We start from the raw sequence: 22,206 nt of genomic DNA, 5'->3' as shown, positions 1-22,206 counted from the left end.
TTTAACCATGCCTTCAGACCTTCCTGGGTGATAGCACAAATTAGACCTTAGGATTAGAGTTTTAGAAGCCAAAACATTCTCTTTGGCCTGATTACTCATTACCAGCCAGAGTTAAGTTTGAGAACCACCCTCCCTTTGCTACTTTCCTTTATAGCACAATTAAATTGCAGGAGTGATTAAAGCAAATATTCTAACTCAAACTGGGCCCTGAGCTTGCCAAGTAATATATACTCTGAACATCCTGGCCTGTAAACTGCTTTGGGGGCCAATAGGGTTTGAAAAATGAAACAAGGAATATATTTAATGAATGCTATTGTCCTGGTGTAAAACATCAGTCCATTCTGTGAGCATCCCTTCCTCCCTAAGGGAGCGAAAAACACCCACAAGAGGCAGAGTCCAGGCTGCTTGAGGAAAGGGGGCATGGCAGCTGAGGCTCTGATAACAGCTGCACGCCCCTGGACTCCGCATTCATTCCCACTCCCCGATGGTGGCCCTTCAGATCCCATCATGCAGCGTGCTATGTAACCGTGACATCTGTCAACTGCTCATCCCGGGCACGTGGAGCTGCGATCACGCAAGCAGCCTGAACACATGGATGTGTTGGTGCTGATGAATGGGTGTCTGTCTGTGAAAGTGCCTTTGTGTGCGTGTATGTCAAGGCCAATAAGCCCCCAATATGGTGTTGCCCACAACCACGGTGTCTGAATTGTACTAAACCTGGAGGGCTAAGGAATTAGTGGGAAAGATTAGCTAAATTGTGGTTAGATTCCTTAATAGTGTAGTATAGAAGATTACCTAATGTATGGGCATTGACTTTAATTTCCCAGAGCCTTCCTTTCTTTGCCCAAATCTGCTTACAAGGATCCAGAAAATCAGAGCCCAGCACAATGTGGGGAAGGCCCTATCCTGGCTGAAACTGTCTCACATTTTCCTTCCCACGACTCTTCACTTGGGAACCTACTGCAATATACTAGCTTAGTTTCTTTTGCATACCAAAGCACTTGCTCAGATTGGTCTGTTTGTCAATGAAGACTTTAGCAGAGATAACATTTCCAAAAGGCATGAACATCTGCAGAATGTCCTGGTCTCCAAATTCCTGTGGAAGGTGGTAAATAAAGAGGTTTGCCCCCTCTGGACCTAAGGAGGAAAAAAAAGTCAGAGTAAGGTATCCCTTGAGTCTTAGTTTCCAAAGTCCCTTCTTAGGAATACTTTAACAACAGGTAGGCTAAGCATTTAGTTGAACAAACAAACAGATGGATAAATGTCAAGTGCTGGAGTGCCTTTCAGGAAAGCAATGATCCTTCAGATTTTCCTGATTTCCAAAGATGCTGGTTACGAATGGCTTCCTTTCCACTGACAGTCTTCTGTGAGTCACAGGTGCCACTGCCCCTTGGCATATGCATTTCAGTCACCTCTTCATGGGGCTGAAGGTGACAGTGGGCAGAATGGGGACAGATAATCTTGGCATGGGTTTTTCTTGGGTGGCCATATTTTCTCAGGTACGGACAGGCTGTGAGAAGGAAAAAAGGGTGCTCTGTGCATTCTAAAAAAATTGTAACAATTGACAATAATGGATGTAGCAGTAATGCTGCTCAGATTTCTCTATCATTTGCCTAGTTTTCCAGCCAGTTTTGATTTGCCAAATCTCTTAACACACAGTCTAATAATCATCTTTATTAGAAATGACTGGCAGTGAGTCAAGGCAAGGAAAGAAGGTAGCCTGAGTCTCATGACTTTGAGAGGAATGACTCTCCTGGGCGTTAGCCTTGGAGATGAGTGCAGTGGATGTAGAAGCTGGGCAAAGACTGAGGAAGCCAAGCTCTGCCCGTCCACCTATCCTTTCCCAGTAAACACAGGCAGCAAGGGCAGGATGGAGATCTTGGCCCTGCTGGCTGGAGAGGTGCGTGCTCCTAAGCTGCCCTCGCTTTTCCTCTCCTGACTCTCCCCCACCCATATGAGCACCATGTGAAAGTTAAAAGCGGCACAAAAGGGCATAAATATGAGCTGAGGGAGATGAGGGCTGGCTGTTTCTTGGGCGTTCAGGCATGGAGTCTTCCGAGGAGGGGCGCTCACAGAACTGGTGAGGCGACTTCTGCAGCGGGTCAGGAATCCTCAACTGGCCTTCACAGGAGAGGAACAGGCCTGCCTGCCCAACTAGGCAACCCCAGGGGATAGCTGCACTGGGGTCCCTAGATGTGGGAAGGGTGTCTGTGTGGCATGAAGAAAAGTAAAATGGGGATAAAAAGAACTTTGTAAAAATGTCAAACCAAGCTTCTTCCCCTGCCTCCACAAAATACATCACAAGAAAGTATCCTAATGATTGGGACTTTTCACAAAGAAAACTTCTTGAGGCAAACTATGGAAGCCACAGAGTGAACTCTTCCTTTCTCATTTAAAAGTGTGTCTTAATGACTACTGTAACTTTCCATATTGCTGCCAATTTCCTGGGATATATCCGTATTCTAGGGCATGGGAAGGAGTCTATTTTAAAGGGACACAATTGCAGGGGGGACTTTGGTCCCCAGATGTTTTCTGGTTTTAAGGGAATCAAAATTTAACATGAAAAGATGCAAAACCTAAAACACTGGAAAGGGATGTTCTGAGCACTGCTGTGTGTGCACATCCTGGGTGGTATGTCTGATGGTCAGATTTGGTGCTACCAGCTTTCATGTTCCTACTGCACAAAAGATCCAAATGCACAAATGAGAGTTATTGGGCCCCAGTTTGAACTGTGAAGTACATCTCACCTCCTGAAGCCGGGGAGAAAATACAGTTTCAAAGCACATGACAGATGACTGGGTATGCCTGAGTAATCCTAGCTTTCTAGAATGTTGCTCATGCTGAATTTGTCTATGCCCAACAGAGACCAAGGAAACAGAGAGACCAGTAAATGCACACAAGTAGGTTTTGTCCTTTTGCTCCTGATATTCCCAAGAAAAAAATGTCAGCACCATCTCTTGACATAGATCCCCCAATTTTTCCATCACCAAGAAACAGTTTGGTTTTGTATATGCCCCGAGTTTTTAATATTCAAATGAAAAAAAAAAGATTTCATATGGAAAACCTCCCTTGTATGCAACTAAGGTGGCTAAGATGAAGAGGAAAAAATACCTTTTTTAAAAATGGGATTCTACCTGTGTGTCATCTCTCTTCCTCTAGAAATGGGAAACACCTGTTCACAAGTCACCCCTTCATCAGATTTCTCCCAGTGCACGTTACTGTCACTTGTTAGATTCTCTGTTACACTCACTACTGGTCCTGGCTGTTGGGGTGTTCATGTTTTATCTCTCTCACAGGGCACTTGATCTGGCATAAAGAACTGGGGACGTTTGTAGGAACAAAGTCCGTCCCCATTCCTCATGGGACTCGCCTCCTGCAGGTAATGAATGGACAGAGGCGGGCCATCAGAGGCTCACTTCCTGTCTGGGGAAAAAACACACCAGGTCTCGCAACCTCGGACTGAACTGTGGAGTAGAAAATCTGGAATTCATTATTATTATTATTATTATTTTTGCTCTGCCTGGCATCATTTGCTTTTAAAATTATGTTTTACTTAAACTAATAAGAAGATGGTTTAAATTTCTTGAGCACATATTAACTGGGTGAGAAAGGGATCAGAAGAGAGTTACGACAAGGTGGGAGATGATTCCAAAGAAAAACTGAACCAAAAACCCAAAAGCATGCTACTGAAAACCCGCACTCTTAAATCAGGAGTGGGCAATGGTTATTTTGGGCAATTTTATCTTAATCTCAGAAGGGGAATTACTGCACTAAGCAGTAACCCCTAAAACTCCAGGCGAGTAAGTTGAGGGCAGTGGGCTCAGGTGAAACCTCAGAAACATGTTGTTTCAGGGCCCAGACTTCATCCCTAAACTGCTCTAGAGTTTACTGGAAGGCCCTGCTCTGTAGTGGAGAGGTGACCACCATGTGGGGAACTGGCCTTCTGGCCTCTGTGTGATGATATCATCGTCCTACAGGGCCCTGCTCTCTGCCCTCATTTGTCACCATGGTACTCAGACCACAGAGAAAAGGAACACACACAGGCCTTTCTTTGGGAAGACAAGTGATGTTTATGATGTAGGGTCTCTTTCACAAGCCTGGGGAACCAGTTGTCTGAACACCTGTGCATGTTTCAAAAGCCTACCATAATAGTCAAAGAGAAAGTTGAAATAATGAAAAGTAACTTAGACTTTCATATATTTTTCATTTAAAAAGTGATATCCATGTTATTTATACAAAGAAAAAACCTTTTCCTTCCTTTAAAAAAAAAAAAACAACTATGAGTATCTTTTAAGCTGTGTTCTCTTAAAACCCACTTCAGACAAAGCAGTTTGGAGCTATGGGGTGAGGGTAAAAGAGAAGGGAAAGAAACTTCAAAAAATCTCCCTTAGTGCTTCTCTATTCTAGCTTTTTATCCCATATTTAAACAAGTCAGAAAAAAATATCATTTAGCAGATTTTGCTCTAAGGGAGCTTCAATTAAGGAAGAATGACCAGTGATCCTTATTTGGTCTTACTCATGAACCATTTCATAATTAGCTTTAATTTATTCTTAGCATTAACTTCCTGGAGTTTATTTTGCTTTACTGGCAGAAAAGCAAGGCAATCGATCACTTACTTGCTTTCCCTGAAGACCCCCAATTAAACAAAGACCAAGGCAATCCTAACCATGGATTTTATCATTCACCTGAAAACCATCACCTACTGAGAGCCGGCCACACACTCATAGGATGTGTGGACTCCAAAACCCTGGCAAACACAGGACAGAGAGCGTTGCACCCACAGAAGCCTGTGGCCATCCATCCCCTTCCACCAACAAGTAGTTTCTGTGTAAGGGGAAAAGGTGATGGTCTGTGCTGACTTGGGAGAGGGAGGTCCCTGGGAATTATTTACAGTCAGCAGCTATGAAGTAGTTTATGGGAAATTAATAGTTTATAGAACTTAATTATGGCAGGGGGTTAGCAGTGAGAGGATATTTGGGGATTGCAAGAAAGGTGATCAACTTTCCTGGACTTAGATCTGCAGAGATGCCATAACCCTTCAGAAGATGTAGCTGGGGGAAATAATTAAAACCATTTATTTATTTATCTTCAAAGCCAGAGTGGTATATAAATATACAATGGACAAGAACTTCATCTGAAGAGATCGATGAAAAATTAAATTAGAAGGTAACTATAAGACCAAATGAGAAAGACTGAAATAAATAGGTTTTTGCTTTTGTTTGAGAGAGAGGGGTATGTCTGTGTTCCCCGAATGGAGTGCAGTGGCTAGTCACAGGCATGACCGTGGCTCACTGCAGCCTCAGCTCCTGGGCTCAAGCGATCCTCCCATCTCAGCCTGCCAAGTAACTGGGACTACAGGTGTATGCCACCATGCCCAGCTTTCAGTTTTTTTTTTTTTTTTTAAACATGAATAACAAAACAACTGCTTTCTGTTATGACATGGGTTCAGTTCAATTTGATACCTTCTAACCGTGCTCTAGAGGCCAGTGCTGCCTGTTGGGCTGGGCCCTGCCTGGGGCCAAGGGCGGCACCTACCTTCCTTCTGGCTGCCTGCAGCGCTCTGCTGCTGCAGCAGGCTCTGGCTGTACAGAGTGGGCAGCGCGGCGGCTGCGTACTGCTGAATTCCTGAGTAGGCCTGGGTGAGGGCGTCCATGGTGCCAGCCGTGCCATTCGTCAAGCCTGTGGCGCCAAGTCCTCCATTCAGAGCCGCCATACCTGAGAGCATTTGAGCAACTTTACAAAAAACCCAACAATAGAGAAGAGAAACAGCACTTATTCATTAGTGCTTTCCAAAGGAAGTTAGAGAATCATTTAAACACAGTACAACAGCAAGTACATGCAGCTAGCACACAATTACACCGACAGGAAACTAAAAATGAAACCATGAAGAAATAAATCGTGATAATGGGGGAAAATGACCTAAGCCATGAGAACCCTCACTCCCTAGGCCAGTGATTCAAATGCACTGTGGCACGAGTTAGACGAGACAGCTCAATGCCATGCAGCGTGCTACTGGCAAGTACCGTTGTTATCTTTTGGAAGTAAAAGCCTTTTGCTTCTGGGAGCTTAGGAGCATGTAAAAAAAAAAAAACCTTAGTAGCAGAGGCCTGTAACATCTGTACACTGAAATCCATTTACTGGGCTCTTTGAGGAACTATGGGATAGCTTGCAGGACTGAGGAGGAAAGGATGAAATACAACTTTTTCCCCTTAGGCCGTGTGATGAGGAAATGGTGGAGAGGACAAGTTCTGTACTCTCGGAACCAGTGGACCTGCAGTTTGAGGAGTTACAGTGTGGGAAAACGGACTTTCTAAACAGCTGAATGATGATGTCAGGGACTAGGACCTTAGGAATAAATAGCCTGGCTGATGAAGAATTGAGGCACAGAAGCCATGTGGACCCTTCCCACAGTCGCAGAGAGCTGAAGCTACTCGTTCGGTATCAAAGTGGTGCAGTTTTCAGCAGCAAATAGTTATTCTGTGCGTGCACGCATGCACACATGCCCAAGTGGCAACTGGGGTTTCGGTCACTGAAAGAGCTCCAGGTCATGTTTTTCAGTCAGCCGGAGACAGAGGTGTGTCTATGGGCTGGACCTTGGCTATCACCTGATGGGAATGGGATGGTGGCCAGTAGACTCGATTTCTCCCCTTGTATCCTGACTGCTCTTTGGCTCTACTGGGGTGGCTGACTGTCACATTTTCCCTGAATATGGAGTCAAAGCAAGCAACACTTTATAGAGTGCTAACTTTCATATCAACTCAGGAAACGGAAGAGGTGATATCACAATTGCCTCTGGGTCCCTTTATGATCACAGTTCTTTAAGAAAAGATGTTTCTGAGAAGAGCTTATTGAAAACATTAATGAAAATCTCAATGAAAGTAGGGCTATTGATTGGAGATACGAAAACAGCAAGGATGGCTAACTGAAAAAATAGGTAGGAAGTCTAATGAGAATGGAGGACAGCTAAGGTAAGGCTGCCTGGAAACACCAGAGAATCCGGCAGCAGAGTGACCTCCACACGCCCAGCAATGCTACTGCCCTAACAGAGCAGGTGGGGAATGTTCTGTTTACTCCACTTGTGCTTCTATTTGGCCAACTTCGCCTCTTCAATTAAAAGGACACATGTAAGATATGAATTAGGCCATAGCTTAACAGTGGAGGACTGTCATTGTGCCTCACCTCGGGTATTCCTGTGCTTCTCAGAACAGACACCAAGCAGGGGTGGCGAGGCGAGTGTGAATGGCGTGAGAATGGAGTGGCAGCCTCCTGAGTGCAGGCTCAGTTCAGAGGTGTTGCCAGCTGAGGCCCTGCTGTGTCTGCTTTTGTTTCTCATTATGAAGGGGTCTATCTATTAATGAAAATCATTGAGATTTTCATTAATGTTTTCTTTGGGTCATGCAAGTAAGTGCTGTCCAAAGAGCTTGGATGCAGACTGTCCTAATTACCCTAAATGATCCCTCGGACACCAGCAAATCGCGGCCACCTCCCTGCCGCTGTGCTTCCCCTCTGTCCCTGTTACTATGGCCACCAGAGGGCTGGAGAGTCATTTCTCTATTCCTCCAGTGATCTTACTTCATCCTCACCTCCCACTATTTGTGTGATGCAAAGGAACGTCCGTGTTTTTTGAGATAGGTGAGAGGGGTATGTACAATAACTCGGGAAGGGCTGGACACTGCTGATAAATTCTGTTGGTCTCACTTTGGCCAGGCTGTTAACGGGTGCTGTGGATTACAGATGATCGCACTCTGGGCACAGTCCTCTGGAAATGCAGATGCCCATGTGGAGGAAATTCTGGCGGGAGAGGAGCGGCGACTCGCCGCTCTGCTTGGATCTCAAGGCACGAGGTTCTGGGTGTGCCTCGCAGCCTGCAGAGCCACGCGGGGCCTTGCTGCCAGACGAGGACGGGCTGAAGACAGCAGCTCCTCTCCAGTGGATGCCTCCAAGTTCCCATGGAGGGGTGGGGAGCATCGCACCACCATGATGCCTTGTCTGCTGCGGGTGGGAGTTTTCAGGCCCTGTCATGTGAGACCCACGGGGGCTCCTTCCTGCGATTTGCAGCCTCCACAACTCGGCTTCTCCAGAGTGCCAGATACACAGGTGGCATTTTATGGCAGTGGTCACTGGGACCCAACTCCCTTCTCTGTACACAGCTGTTTTTTTAATTTCCAGGTCAGAAAAATTATCTTCCTACTTTGAACTCTTTCTCCCTTTTGCCAAAAATGTTTTTCTCTTACAATGCAGAAGCAGAACACAGCTCCTGCTCTTGAAATACTGGATGGATGTTTCAGAGGGTATTGTGAGGCTTGGAGCTCCAGCCAGTGACATTCCAGCCACATCCTTCTCTCCTGGCTCCACTTCACAGAGGCTGGCTGTGTCTCTGGACTACACCTCAGAGCTAATCTGCTTTCTGGAAGGGTCATGTTTACTTCTGCTGGTGCTGTGCATGTAGGAGACAGCTGTGGCAGTACCATGAGCAAGGGATGCAGATGCTCAAGGGGGACCAGTCAGGGGACACGGGGAGGGTTTGGCCTCTCCAGCCAGGGGCTCGCCACCTCCATGGTGTAAACATCCATGTGAACAAAAAAGTTCTAACAAGTACCAGCACACTGAGAATATTTTAAACCACAACTATCGTGGAAAATCTGGGAGGGTGGTTCCTAGGTCCAGGGTGGAAAAGTAGCTGAAAACCTGGTAGGGTTTGAAGAACAATCAGAGGCGGCCTTCCACTTCTGAGAACAGTTCCTGTGAGTCACCTGATGTTGTTCTAGATTAATTCTATCAAAGATAGTGTTGGTCAACCCGGCTGCAGGCACTTGATTTCCTCTAAAAGCTCTGGATAACAGAAGCAGAGCTGTGAAGAAAGTCAAGTTGAATAAAATGCTTCCACTTAAAAGAATAGGGCTTTTCCTTGAAATCGTCCAATGGATCGACCATTTCCTCTCATTTATTATTATTATCATCTCCATTCCCATGCGTGCTATTTAGACAAGGAAGGCTGGAAGCAAGTGACAGGTGCGGCAGTGCGCAGCAAGGCCTCTGCACCTGGCCCGTCAGTAGGGCCGGCACGCAGCCTGACTACTGAGTTTCTTCTGCCTCATTCCTCTCCAGAGGCCCTCAACTTACAATAGAGACCCAGGAGCTGGGAGATGACTGAATCTGTTAACATGACACAGAAGGACTAACCCATAAACATGAGCGTGAATGTCTTTTGTTGGGGGACTAAGGAGATGACACTGAAAAGGAGAATCACAAGCCAAGTGCCATAAGCAGATCACATTCCCTGCAAGCTGCCCTGCTAGGCTTTATCCCAAATCAAAGAAAAAGGGAGAATGTCTTAATATTCTCAAGATTTGTAACCACTTCACTGGGGTAAGTTTTCCTTTGTATAGATGACGGATTATCCTTCTAAGCTGCAAGCTGATAAATGAGAAGCTAAGTATAAAATATCTAGAACTAAGGTAGACGAAGATGTCTATATGTGCACTGGGTGTCACTTATATATCTGCCTGTGTTATTAAGGGCACAAAGGTTGTGTGGGGCTGTGTAAACTATAGATATTAGGAATACAGATTAAAACAGTAATTTCACAATGCAAGTAGTGCCAAGCCACGAAAATATGCCTGGAGCATCTTCTCTTTTCTCTACTTCACAGAAAATATTTCCATAGACACTTTTCACCAGGCATCTGCAGCTGTTTTTTTTTTTAAACAATCATAATTTTAAGCACTATATGGTAAGCCATTTGGAAGCCATTCGAATTATGCAATAAAACAAGGAAAAATAAGATGCCACTTGACATACACCGAAACACATAAAATCAGATACAGACTCTTGGGTGGAAAAAGTATGTTCTTCAACTTAGTTCAGATGTTAACATATAAAACATGCTCAGGGAACCCTGAAAAAATCCAGAGGTGAACACTCTGATGGTCAATCACATGTGTTCCTTCTTCCGATCTGGATGATTCTTACATTTTTAGGGCACTGTACTGTTTTTTAGCCCTTTGACTCATTAATGTATCAGGGAATAAAAAGGATATCAAACTCAAACAGTTTAATTGAGCTACTTGTCTACTGACCAAAAACTTCGTTTTTTGGGAGAGGTGCTGGGCTCTTGGGCAGGAAAGACGGTAAAATGTTGGCTCTGGTGAGTCATCTACCTGCTTTCTTGCTGACCGCTGTGTCGGTGGGTAAGAGTTGGCTCTATTCAGAAAACCTGAATACTCTCCATATGGAAACAGATAATGGCTGCTGCAGTGGGGTGGGATTCATAGCAGTGCTATGGAAGCTGCCGTCAACTATTTGAGAAGCTGACTCTGTCCAGGTAACCACTGCTTGACGAATTTCTTTAGGAATTATCCAGTGGAACTGGTAGCATAATCATCTCTGTTGAGAAGGAATGGTCTGAAAGAAGATACTCTATCTTGGAAGGTTTTCTGCTGATATTTAGAGACAAGCAGCAAATATTAGCTCGAGGTCAATGCTGGAGATTGTAAAACAGCTCTGCATTAGTAACACTTTCCAATCACAGGAATGTATTTTCATTGGTGTCTGGTTTTGGGTTTAATTAAATATTTTCTTGGTTCATACTATCTAGCAGGGGTTATTTGAAATGACAAACATTCTTTCTTCGTTTTCTATGAACTATACAGACTTATATTAACCCATTGGCAAAGAATTTTAAAAAGCAAAACAATTTAAGCCTGTTGTCCTTGCCAGAAGCAAAATGTGTATCACACAAGACCCCACACAAGAACTACTCATGGTTTATCTGCCATTCAACACAGCCCCTCTCCAGTCCCTGACGAGAACGATGGGAAAATCTCAGCAATGCAGAGCAGAGCAGCGTGGACAGGGCGGGACGCAGACGAGAGGACACACACACACCAGTCATGAGCACGTGCTGAGGAGGACAACCATTCCCACTGGCCTGTTACTCTGCAGACCAAGGACAGGCAGGCGGTCAAATCAAAGTCCTTGTTTTAGGGGAACTAGGTCCTGGGGCAAGAGAAGCAGCATGAGGGGATGTGTGCGAGCACACGCGTCCTCGACCTAGGTGAAGGACAAGGTCAGAGCGAGGAGCTGTACCGGAAATGGGGGTCAAGGCAGTGAGGCTCCTACTTGGCTGCTGGCAAAGTCAAAGCTGGAGGCGGTTCTAACTGGAATAAAACAATGAGGCCGCGGCACAGCTACCACTTCACGGGCTCCACGCTAATCACGAGCCGTCCCATTTGGGAGGTATGGTCAGCTAAAGCTCGGTCCACGTTTTCGCTTTTCCCCAAAAGATGTACTAAATACAAAGATGTACTAAAACCTGAAAAATGTCCTAATTCTAAAAATGATTTATCAGGATTATACAAGTTAATTTTTATTTGGATAAATTTTAGGTTCATTTTCTACCAAGTCCAGTGCAAGGTATTCCGAGCCTTTACAGTATGAAATTACTGGGATTATTTTGCTTTAAAAAAGTATACTGCCTGGTCACCCTTTAAAAACAGTCCACTTATTGAACCATGGCTTAAAATAGGGCAACAACTGTCACGGACTCCTTTATTAAAAATGAGAATGGGCAGGTGCCGGGGTGCCTGGGCTGCATGGTAGCTAACTGGGCTCCCGTATCAGCAGCTCTGTTAGCTGTCGTGGATCTGCTGGGCTTGGCTACTCTCAGGCAACCAGGGGGTCCGAAACGGAGGGACAGGGAAATTACATGTCCCCGCTGTGGGCTGAGGATCAGTTTCCTCAGTACAGGAACCCACACCGAGCATAAATCTAAAACACGACTTATCCTCTGGCCGGCACACTGCTCCCCCATCAACCGAGAATGACAGGAGCGGGTGGGCTGTGGAGGACAGAACCTGCAGTTCTCTGGTGAGTCCATCCATATGTTTCGGAACCAAGTACAATTTTCTAAGTGATTTGCCTCCAGCCTATTTCAATCTGCCCCAGCTAAATGATGTCCCTCTGGATGGTCACTGATGTAGAGTGACCCATACCTGTGGGTGCTTAATAAAGATTCTGATCATGTCACTGCCAGCAGTGGCTCCTCTCCCCTCAGTTTCATTTCCTTCTTTCCAAGGCCTAATTTTCTCCCCTATTTAATTGTCATGAATCTTTAGACTTTGGAGCTGGAGGCTACCTTTAAGAATCATCTGACCCAGAACTTTCCATTCTCAAATGGAGACTCCCAAGCCCAGAGAGGGAGCAGCGTCTGCCTGACTTCCCACAGCTGCCTGGCAGCAGAGCTGGGTTCAGGCTTCCAGCCTTCCAGTCCATTAACTTTTCCCACCGTAACACCCTGCCTCGCAGGACAGAACCGACCGAAACCAAACCAAACCAAACTCCTGGAAACCTGAAAAGAGCTGCCAGCCACAGAACCCCATGGATGAGCACACGCGCCGTGCTACACACTGAACAGAATCTGGGGGTGGAGAGTGGTTGGGGATTTTCTGAGGCAAAACGAGTGTAGACAGCTTTTGCCTATCAAAGCATGCGCTCCTCCATCCCAAGTTTTAGTTCTCCCCGTGGCATATCCTTTTTCGGGTCATTTCTGGCTGACCACTTTCTGTGGAGAATTTGGGGGAAGGCTGTCCACCAGAGCAGCAAATACTCACTGTTGATGGTACCTGCTAGTGCATTAATATTATTCAGTCCAACAGTGGCTCCAGCCAGTCCTTGCAGAGTCCCAAGAGAGGTCAAGGAGTTCATGGCTGCACCAGCAGTGGAGTTGGGGGTTGAAGCAGCCACTGAAAAACAAAAGGAAAACAGAGACAAGGGGAGAGAAGACACGAGGTGAGTGAGAGCCGAGACTGGAAATCCTTCTGTCATCATCTCAGTGGACGGAGCTGAGGAGCCGTGCTTGTGGCTTTGGGTGAAGGACATGTGGGATTGTACTTGTGGCAATTTTGACAGATTTGGTGATTAAAAAAATCTTCACAGCACTGTTTTACCAATACTGCAAACATACTCACTGCTGGATGGTGGGGAAATCTGCGAATGGGAGGCCTGCCCTGCCAGGTTTAGATATAATGAAGTTGACAATCATTCTTTGGCTTCATTATTGGATAATATCTTGCTTAGTTCTTTTCTTTTTTTTTAAGCCTATGGGCATGAGTAAGATGGGCCTTTATTTTTCCTTCTTGTACTGTCTTTAGTTTTGCTACCAAGGTTTTGCTAACCTCATACAGTGACTGGGAGAGTGTTCCTCTTTTTCTGTTCTCTGGAATAGACTGTGTCAGATTAAAATTAATTGTCATTTAAGTGTGTGGTAGCACTTGCCAGTAAAATGTTCTGGACTTTGTATTTCTTCATGGGAAGATTCTGAAATAGTGATTACATTTCCCTGATAAATAGGATGACTGAACTTTTCTTTTTGTTCTTGAATCCGTTTTACTAAGTTGCTGCTTTCTAGAAATTGCTGTATTTTGTTTTCAACTCTATATTGGTATAAAGTTATTCATAATATCTTCAATAAACTTCTAAAATGGAAAACATTTAAATGTAAGACATTTCTTGGCCTGCCTGATCTGTCAGTTACTGGAAGAAGCATGTGAACATCTGTCATTCCAACTCCATGTAAACATGCTTATTTTTGGAAATGTATCTTGAAGGTATATTTCTATGCAAGAGGTTACTACTTGCATAGATTTGGAAATTATCCTATCATCTGGTGAAATAAACCTTTTTGGGGCAACCTTTTTGTTTCTAATTTTTCCTTGAAGTCTGTTTTTTGTATGATGTTTGGTGTAAGAAAGCACCGGCTGTTTTGGGTTTTTGCATTGGATATCTTTTGCCATCTTTTTACTTATCTGTTTGTATTTTGGCTACATCTCTAATACATAGACAGGTTTAAAAACAACACAGCCTGATAATTTAAGTCTTTTACTAGGGGTATTTAGATTTTGTCCTATTTGTTCTGCTAATATTACATTTTTTTCTCTCCTTTCGTGCTGTCCTTTGAGACAGAGGCTCACTCTGTCGCCCAGACTGGAGTGCAGTGGCATGATCTTGGCTCACTGCAACCTCTGCCTCCCAGGTTCAAGTGATTCTCCTGCCTCAGCCTCCTGAGTAACTGGCACTACAGGCGCCTGCCACCATGACTGGCTAATTTTTGTATTTTTATTAGAGACGGGGTTTCACCATGTTGGCCAGGATGGCCTCGATCTCTTGACCTCGTGATCCTCCCGCCTCGGCCTCCCAAAGCGCTGGGATTACAGGTGTGAGCCTCCAAGCCAGCCAGGTTTGTCTTTCAATTCCATTTCCCCTCTCTACTACTTTGGAAGTCATGCATAGTATTCCTACTCTTTCATATATGGTCATAAAAACTTTAAGTCATCTTTAACTTATGAAAATCAAAGTTACTTATCTTTGCTCTTTGCCAGAACAATTCAAGGATCTGAGAATACTTTAAGGCAGAAGAGCCCCCTCTGAACCCAGGTGTGGGATATTCATGCAGTCATGCATTTTACTTGTAGCTTGGTTTTCAGTTTTTATTCAGCACTTCATTATTATTCTTCATACCACGTATTTTGATTTGCCCACATATTTACCACTTCCTTTGCTTATTATTCATTCTTCTTTCACCTGGGTTATTTATCCTTTAGTTTGAAGTTATATCCAATACAGCTTTATTTTGTGAGGGTCTATTGGTGAAAAAGTCTTTTAGCTTTGGTTTGTATGAAAATTACATCTTTATCCTAGTTCATGAAATATTTCTTTCCTGGATATTCGAGATTGACAGGTTTTTCCAAGCACATTTTATGGCCTTCTGATTTCCATTATTACTGTTGAGAGGTCAGGTACTGAGATGTTTGTGTTTCTTGGACAGTGGTTTTTCTCTCTGTTTTAAAGATCTTCTCCTTGTCTTTGGTGTTCTGCATTTATCACTATGGTGCTTCCAAGTTTAGACTGATTTTTATTTTCACTGCTTGGAATTCATCTGGATCCCTGAATATGTGGATTTTTGTTTCTACCTTTTATCAGTTCTGAAAAGTTCTTGGTTATTAGCTGCTCTTATATTGACTTTCCCCCATTCTCTTTCTCCTTTCCACTAGGAATTTAGCTAGACCTAAGTTAGATCTATTCCATGTCACTTCACCTCTCATATTCTGTTTCTCGGTTGGGCGTCATCTCCAAAATCTGTGTTCCAGCTCACCACATTCTCTTTCAATTGTATGTAATGTTCCGCTAAACTTACATCTCCAAATTTTACAATTTGATTATATTTTTTCATTTCTAGAATGTTATCAACATGATTGGTCATTTTTCATAATCAGTGGCTTTTTCACTTTTCAAATTCTTTTAATATGTAAACATATTCGCTGTATTTCCTTTCTGTTGTATGCTAATAATGCTAATATCTGAGGTCTAATAATGGTAGTGTCTAATGATGTCCCTGCTATTTCTCACTCTTGGTGCTTGGTTTACTTGTATATTTTGTGGGGTTTTTTTTGGTTGTGAGCTTAAATATCTTGGAACTTTATTTCTAGGAATAATTTGAGGCCTGGGTTGAAGATGGGTTCTTTCAAGATGACTTACATTTGATTCTACAAGGTGCTGGAGGAAACTACAAGCTGCGGATACTTTAACTTCATGGCTTAGGATTTTTGGCCACTCAGATACAATCAAACTGGGTCGTAAACTCACGTGAAGGATGGTTTATTGTTATGAATTCTCAGAGGGAAATTCCCCTGGCCCTACCCAGCACTATGTTTTGAGATAGTCAGTTTTCCTTGTAGTTTTCTAGTGGGGAGTATTTTTTGTTCATCTTTACACTGAGAGTTTAGCCTTTTGAGGTTTCAGGCTCGTATGGGGAGGGTCTCCTATTAGATACTGCACAGGAGCCTTGGACTTCCTTGTATTCCTTATGGTTGGGAAAGCTGTGCGAACAGGTATTAGAATTTATTCGGTTCACCAAATATCCTTAAGGGGAAAGCCACCTTCAATATGCTACCCCTTCTCTGAGTTTCCTCTTTCACTTAATCATTGATTTATGAGTATTCTTTGCTAATTGACTAGTTATTGATGTCATTAAAAATATTTTAAAAAAATCTTACTATACATTTTAGGGTTTTTCCCGGTGGGAGGGTCTTTCCAGTAATCTAGTCTGCCTAACTGCCAGAAATAGAAGTCTCTCCTATTTGGGGTATTTTCTAGGGACTGCATCCGATGCCAGTCTACATGTAATAGTCCTTGCCAGATTGCTGCGCTAGTAAGTAGCATGTTAAAAACTATCCCTCGCACATGTTTGAATTCTAAACCAGCAAAAAAGGCCTGAACATTTTCACACAATTTTAGGGTACACCAGGGAAGTACTTCTAAAATAAGGATATCCATGGGCCCTCTTTCCAGTGAAACAACTACAACAGATAAAAATAATAAAAACCAACCACTTAAAGTCTCTGGAAATTGTCCTAAGTGTATAGATGAAGAAATATTTTTCTCAAGAAGATTTATCAAATCTCAGTAAGAGCAGCAAGAATCTGTGGCATGTGACCTACAACCCACAACCTGCTCCCTTCCCTGGTACAAATCCCCTCCTCTGAAGCTCAGCATAAAGGAAGCTCTACCCTGGGCAGGTATGGCCAAGAAGATGGGGCTACCTCTTCCCACAGCTCCAAATACACAGGGTTATGGTTTCTCCCAGGGAGGGGGAGACTACCAACATTGACAATTCACAGCTCCCACCCCTGCCAACTCTGTGGCAGAAGCTCTATTCTAGACCAAGAAGCAGAGGGGTCCCTACCTCGGTCCAGCCTTTACTCATGGAGTGGAAGCTCTATGCTAGGCATAGCATTCTGAGTACTGGGTCCCATTCACCCCATCTCACTCACTGGGTGGAGGTCTTATGCTGGGAGGGGCAAGGAGAGAAGACCAGTTGCTCCTATGCTCACACAGTACCCTTCCTGTAGACCAGAGGTGTCATTCACAGAAAAGCAGGCCACTGCCCCTGCACCACCTCCAGAGCAGGGAGAGACAGGTCACAAGAACAAAGGGCTCTGTGACTTCCCCTAAGGATAACTAATTATTTGGAACAGAGTATAGGAAAGTTCAAACCTAAGGCACTGTCAGAAACAAGATAAATTTTGTTGGTGAGCAATTAAGAGTAGGCAGTAGCTCCATGATGGCAAAGTAGACCAGCTGAAAGCTTAGCAGAGAGGGCAGGGAAAGGGACAGCCAGAAAGAGTCCTCCTGGGATCAGAGCAGGCCTCAAGGACTGGCCGAAAGAGCACCCCTACGAAAGGGCCCAGCCACAGTCAGAGCAGACTGTGGGGACAATCAGAGCAGACTGTGGGGACAATTTATGCTCCTGGGCCAAAAATAATAGCGCAAACAACTGAAGATTAGTGGAGGCTAACAGCTGGAAGTGAAAACAACGAGATACAGCAGCCAGAAACTTAACAGAGATCAGGCAAAGAGGCAGTGAAAGGGAGCTGTCTGGAAGAATTTTGTAATTTAACAAAGGAAAAATAGGAATGTCACTCATAGCTCAAGGCTGTGGCCTCTGAGGGGTGACAGCAGAGGCACAGTGCAGGGGAATAGACTTCACTGAATTATTCTTGCTAAATCAGTAAGGAAATAAACACAAATAAGAAGCCAGTGGGGAAGGGGTGATGTGCAGTGGGTAAGGAGGATTAGCACCCAGAAGTGCTGTAACATCTACAATGTCCTGTTGTTAATAGAAAGCTATGATATATGCAAGGGAACAAGAACATGCAATCCGTACACAGGAAAAAGCAGACAACAGACAACAGAAACTGTGCGTAAGAGGGCCCAGATGTTAGACTTGGTGGACAAAGACATGAAAGCAGCTATTATAAATATGATAACAATCTAAAAAATCATGCCTAAAGGATTATAATTACAATGTTTCATCAAATAAAGAATGCCAATAAAAAGGCTGAAATTATAAAAAAACAAGTGGGAAATTCTTTTTTGCATTTTACAAAGTAAATTTATTTCTTTCAACATTCATAAATCAACACAGTACATGCAAGTAAGTAGGACAGAGGCCACTTGCAATTCTAAGAAAATCATACTGCCTAGCATGTGATAGACATCTACCAGGCAAATGGCAAACGGCAGCATTTTAAAATTTAACTTTCAGTGGGAAAGTGATGGAAATAAAAATTAGCCTAGACAGTTCACCATACAAAAACAATTTTAAATGAGGGTAACTCCAGTGAAATAATCTGCAAAATACCTACACAACTTTAATTAATAAATAAATGTGACCTGAATTGAACTGACAAGTTTTAATAGGCTATATGTAATTTACTTGTGTCCTGATTTAAAAAAATGGAAATTCTGGGGCTGAAAAGTAAAAACCAAAATGAAAAATTCACCATAGGGCTCCACAGTTGGTTTGAGTTGGCAGAAGAATGAGTGAACTTGAAGATATACTGATAGAGATTTTACAATCTAAAGGACGGAAAGAAAAAAGAATGGAGAAATGAACAGAGCCTCACAGAAATATGGTACACCATTAAGCACACTCACACACAGGTAAAGTGTGTAATGCATGCACTAAAGACCAGAAAAAAAATTTCAAGAGATAATGGCTGATAATTTCCCAAATCTGATGAAAGACAATAATCCACACATGCAAGAAAATAAACAAACTCCAAGTAGGAAAAATGGAAAGAAATCTATACCCTGGCACATGACAGAAATATGTTGAAAGTTTAAGAGAAAATCTTGAATGGAGCAAGAGAAAAATGATTCATCATGGATCCCAGTAAGATTAACAGCTGACTTCTCAGCAGAAACAATGGATGAGAAGTTAGTAAGATGACATATTCAAAGTGCTAAAAAGAAAAAACCTATTAACTCAGAATCTTATATCTAGCAAAACACAAGACACAAAACACAAGACAGGCTGTTGCTCTTAGTCTCTGCAGCTTGCACTGTGCAGAACGTCATCTTACAGCACAGACCTCACCAGTCTCCCCACCTTTTTGCACTGTAAGTGGGGATGGTCACCTGCCTGCCTCTGTGGTGAGCAGGGGAAGGATCATGGAGGTTGGCTGGCATGGGGCATCACTGAGAAAGGCAGGAAAAAGGGTCCTGGCTCAGCCCCATTGCTACTGAAAAATGAAACTATAGCTCTTAATAAAGAACACAACTCTATAGTTTCATCAGCTCTTTTCAGTGGAATCTTAAAAACAAAACACAAAAAAACTGGAGGCAAAATGGGGTTTCATTGAGCCTGCCTTGTTCCCTCATCTCCCCAACCTTCTGTTTCGTTGTATTTAAACGGAGGAAGAAGAAGGGCACTGAATTCACCGGGTTATTGTAAAGATTAAATAATCTATGTAATGAATTTGGCACTGTATTTGGCACCATTTTTAGATCATCATCAGTTATTAGGTAGAGGCTGAACAGAACAGACAAAATGATATAGGATCTATTTTATGAAACAAAGCAGGTAACACTTTTCCCCATTTTCATCTAAACATCTCCAACTGTTGATGACTGCACAGCCACTGATCTGGCTTCTGCTGGAGGACCTTCTCCCACCTTGCAGGAAATCACAGGAGGGCCCTGTATGCCAGGCTGTAACCTTTCTCTTCCTATGATGTCCACACTGTGAACCGCTGGCCCAGAGATGCTGCCTGCTGCGCCCCCATCCAGGTGCCCCCAGAGTAGTGCCCGTCAGAGCGCGCTTCTAGAGAGTGCTTCGCCCTGGGGCAAGGGAGAAGAGGCGCTGGAGGACACCAGGCCTGGCTGATCTTGTGCTTAGGGAAGACTTCTCAAATCCTCCAAGTCTCCAAGGTGGGTCTGCAAACAGGTGTGTTGATGCCACACACTGCTCTCATGTGGCTGACTCCCAATGGTGATGGCAAACAGTGAGTTGGACAGAGAACTCCTTAGGCACAGACACGCGCATAGCCTATGAGCATGGGGCAGCCTAGCTCAGGGGGCCATAGGAGAGGTGGAGGCGGCCTAGAAACTCCCTGGGCCCCTTTTGTTATTGATGACAATGAATCAATATGCAAATTAGGTCTCTTTACACCCTGGCTTCCTATTTAAAAACTGGGAGGCTGGCTATAGTGAACTGGACATAATTTCTCACTTCTTACTACGCTGTTCTTAGACGGTCCCAGTAGAAAGTTGGGGAGACGGTGAAGAAAAGGAGGGAGAAGAATCAAGCATGAGACTAAGAAAAATTAACTAGATGACTTGCCTTAAAGTGGAAAGACTCCCTGTGCACTCTACATCATCAGACAATACTTTGAAAATTCACCCCAACTGGCATCTCAGTTGTAAGAGGGTAGTTTTATTGTACATTTAACCACCTTTAAGAACCTTCTGAATGTTAACAAATAATTTAAAGCATAAGAAAAACTTCAATTTGTCACACAGCCAACCTTGATCAAGTACCTAAAGACTGACCGTTCAGCAGATGCACAATTGAGAAAGAGGTCTTAAGACAGAGACACATGCGGTGCCACCAACACCCAGACTCTCCATTTCTGTGCTGGCAGGCTGGCAAGATGCTGCCTCGGACAACCATCTGCATTCTTCCCACCTCAGATTCCTTCAGTCTGTGCTGAGAACTGTACCCTACGCTTTCTCACTTAAAAGTTTTACAAAATGCCAAAGGAGCATCTCAGGAGAGGTGCGGTCTATAAATGTTGGTTCATAATCTCCCAGAACACCTCTTCAAGCAGAGGCTGCACCATCCAAGCAGGAGGAGGCAGAACAAAGCCAAGAGGATCCCAAACGGAGGCTGCAAAGTGCACCTCACCTTGCTCGCACAGTGGCTGCAATAACTTGGATACGTCACATTTTAAGCCTGTTGTACAACTGGTTAAAACCTATCAATCAGGCGACGGACGTTCAGGCCAGCTGGCGTGCCAGGAAAGAAAATGGTTGAGCAGGCAAGGATGGCCATGGTTTTATCAGCTCATGTGCAGACAAAGTCTGTGGCCTTTTGTGAAAACTGTTTGTGGGGCAGGGTGGGGTGTGGAGAACAGGAAAAGCGAGGTGGTCCAGAGACCCCGATGGTGAGGATATGCCCACCTTGGCCTGGCCACAGAAGTTCTTTGCTTGTTTGCCCAGATAAGCTCACTGTTGGAAAACTACAAATTGAGTAATCCCAAACACTAATCCCAACTGAGGGGACGGGATGAGTTCCTTCTCCTTAGAGCTGTGCTAGGTCTGGGATGAACACTACACCCAGAAGAGATTCTTGTCTTAGGTTAACACTGTAGGTCAGAGACCGAGTGCCTAGGTCATTAGGTGCTAGATCATCACCTGGAATAACTCCCGTATAATATCTCCAACAGAGCTGAGAGCTGAACCCCCCAACCTTCCTTCGCTTCCTAATCCCACTGACAATAACAGGTAATAGGACATCTTTCAGACGGATATTTTACTGCAGGTGGGATCCTCCCAGGCAAACTGTGAACTAGACTGGAGTCTTTCCTGCACTTGAAAGATGAGGAAGCAGAGGCCCAGAGTGTTGAAGGGACTGGCCCCGGTGTACCCGTGAGGGATGCAGGATGGGCGCCAGCACCCAGGTGTGGGCATGAGGACTCCACAAGGAGGCCAATGGCCTTTGCCACTTAGGGATACAGCAGTTGTGGAGGAAGGGCTGTTTGGAAGCTCTCTCAAACCAACCCAAATAAATTTCCAGAGAGGCAAGGACCTGAGCTCCACTTTCCAGAAAAAAGTTCTTTTCTCTGCTATGTGGATAACCTGGACCACCTCCCCCTAGCCCCTCACCAGCCTTGGATTTCCTGTGGGAGGAGGGGTGACTATCAGACTGGTGGAACTGGGAAGGACCTGTATCCACTGGGCCAGGGCTGGAGGAGGGGCACCGAGTTGAACCAGAAGATGCCGATGTGTGTTTGACAAAGGCATTCCCGTTCTCTCTTCTCTGTTCAAACAGCGCCATTCCTGGATAGGTAAATGAAGCTTATTTGGGGCCTAAGGGCTATGTTTGGAGAGGGAACTAAAAATTACTATTATGTTCTCTGTTCACCCCCCAGCCAACCCAAGACATCCATGTCCTAAGTCCTGGAACCTGTAAATATGTTAGGTTACATGGCAAAGAGAAAATTGTAGATGGAATGTGCTATGGTTTCAATGTGTGTTCCCCAAATTCCATATGTTGGAAACTTTATCCCCAATGTGGCAGGGCCTTTAAGAGGTGATTGGATCATGAAGGCTCTGCCCTCATTAATGGATTAATCCATTCATGA

The 22,206-nt window shown here is 44.2% G+C and overlaps 2 protein-coding genes across 51 annotated transcripts in view; one reads left to right on the top strand and one right to left on the bottom strand.

Moving 5' to 3' along the window:
- CELF2 (CUGBP Elav-like family member 2) overlaps positions 1-22,206 on the bottom strand; it is an 866,707-nt gene that overhangs the window by 9,476 nt on the left and 835,025 nt on the right. For 18 of the 50 annotated variants that reach the window (XM_009457923.5, XM_016919716.4, XM_063781357.1 and 15 more), the window contains 3 exons: positions 12,625-12,744; positions 5,537-5,734; positions 994-1,137 (listed from right to left, as the gene is read on the bottom strand). In XM_009457923.5, the coding sequence (XP_009456198.1) occupies positions 994-1,137; positions 5,537-5,734; positions 12,625-12,744 (462 nt within the window). Of the gene's footprint in view, positions 1-993; positions 1,511-5,536; positions 5,735-12,612; positions 12,745-22,206 lie in introns of all 50 variants that reach the window. The other 32 variants (XM_016919708.4, XM_016919722.4, XM_016919713.4 and 29 more) reach the window with 6 other exon arrangements.
- Positions 5,961-9,616, top strand: LOC735741 (putative uncharacterized protein CELF2-AS1). Its single transcript, XM_001135128.6, has 2 exons — positions 5,961-7,125; positions 7,709-9,616. The coding sequence occupies exons 1-2, from the start codon at positions 7,060-7,062 to the stop codon at positions 8,195-8,197; spliced, it is 555 nt and encodes a 184-aa protein (XP_001135128.1). The 5' UTR covers positions 5,961-7,059; the 3' UTR covers positions 8,198-9,616.

Source organism: Pan troglodytes, chromosome 8 (assembly GCF_028858775.2).
Source record: "Pan troglodytes isolate AG18354 chromosome 8, NHGRI_mPanTro3-v2.0_pri, whole genome shotgun sequence".
Taxonomy (NCBI): Eukaryota; Metazoa; Chordata; class Mammalia; order Primates; family Hominidae; genus Pan; species Pan troglodytes.
This window is presented reverse-complemented; position numbering and strand designations above follow the sequence as displayed.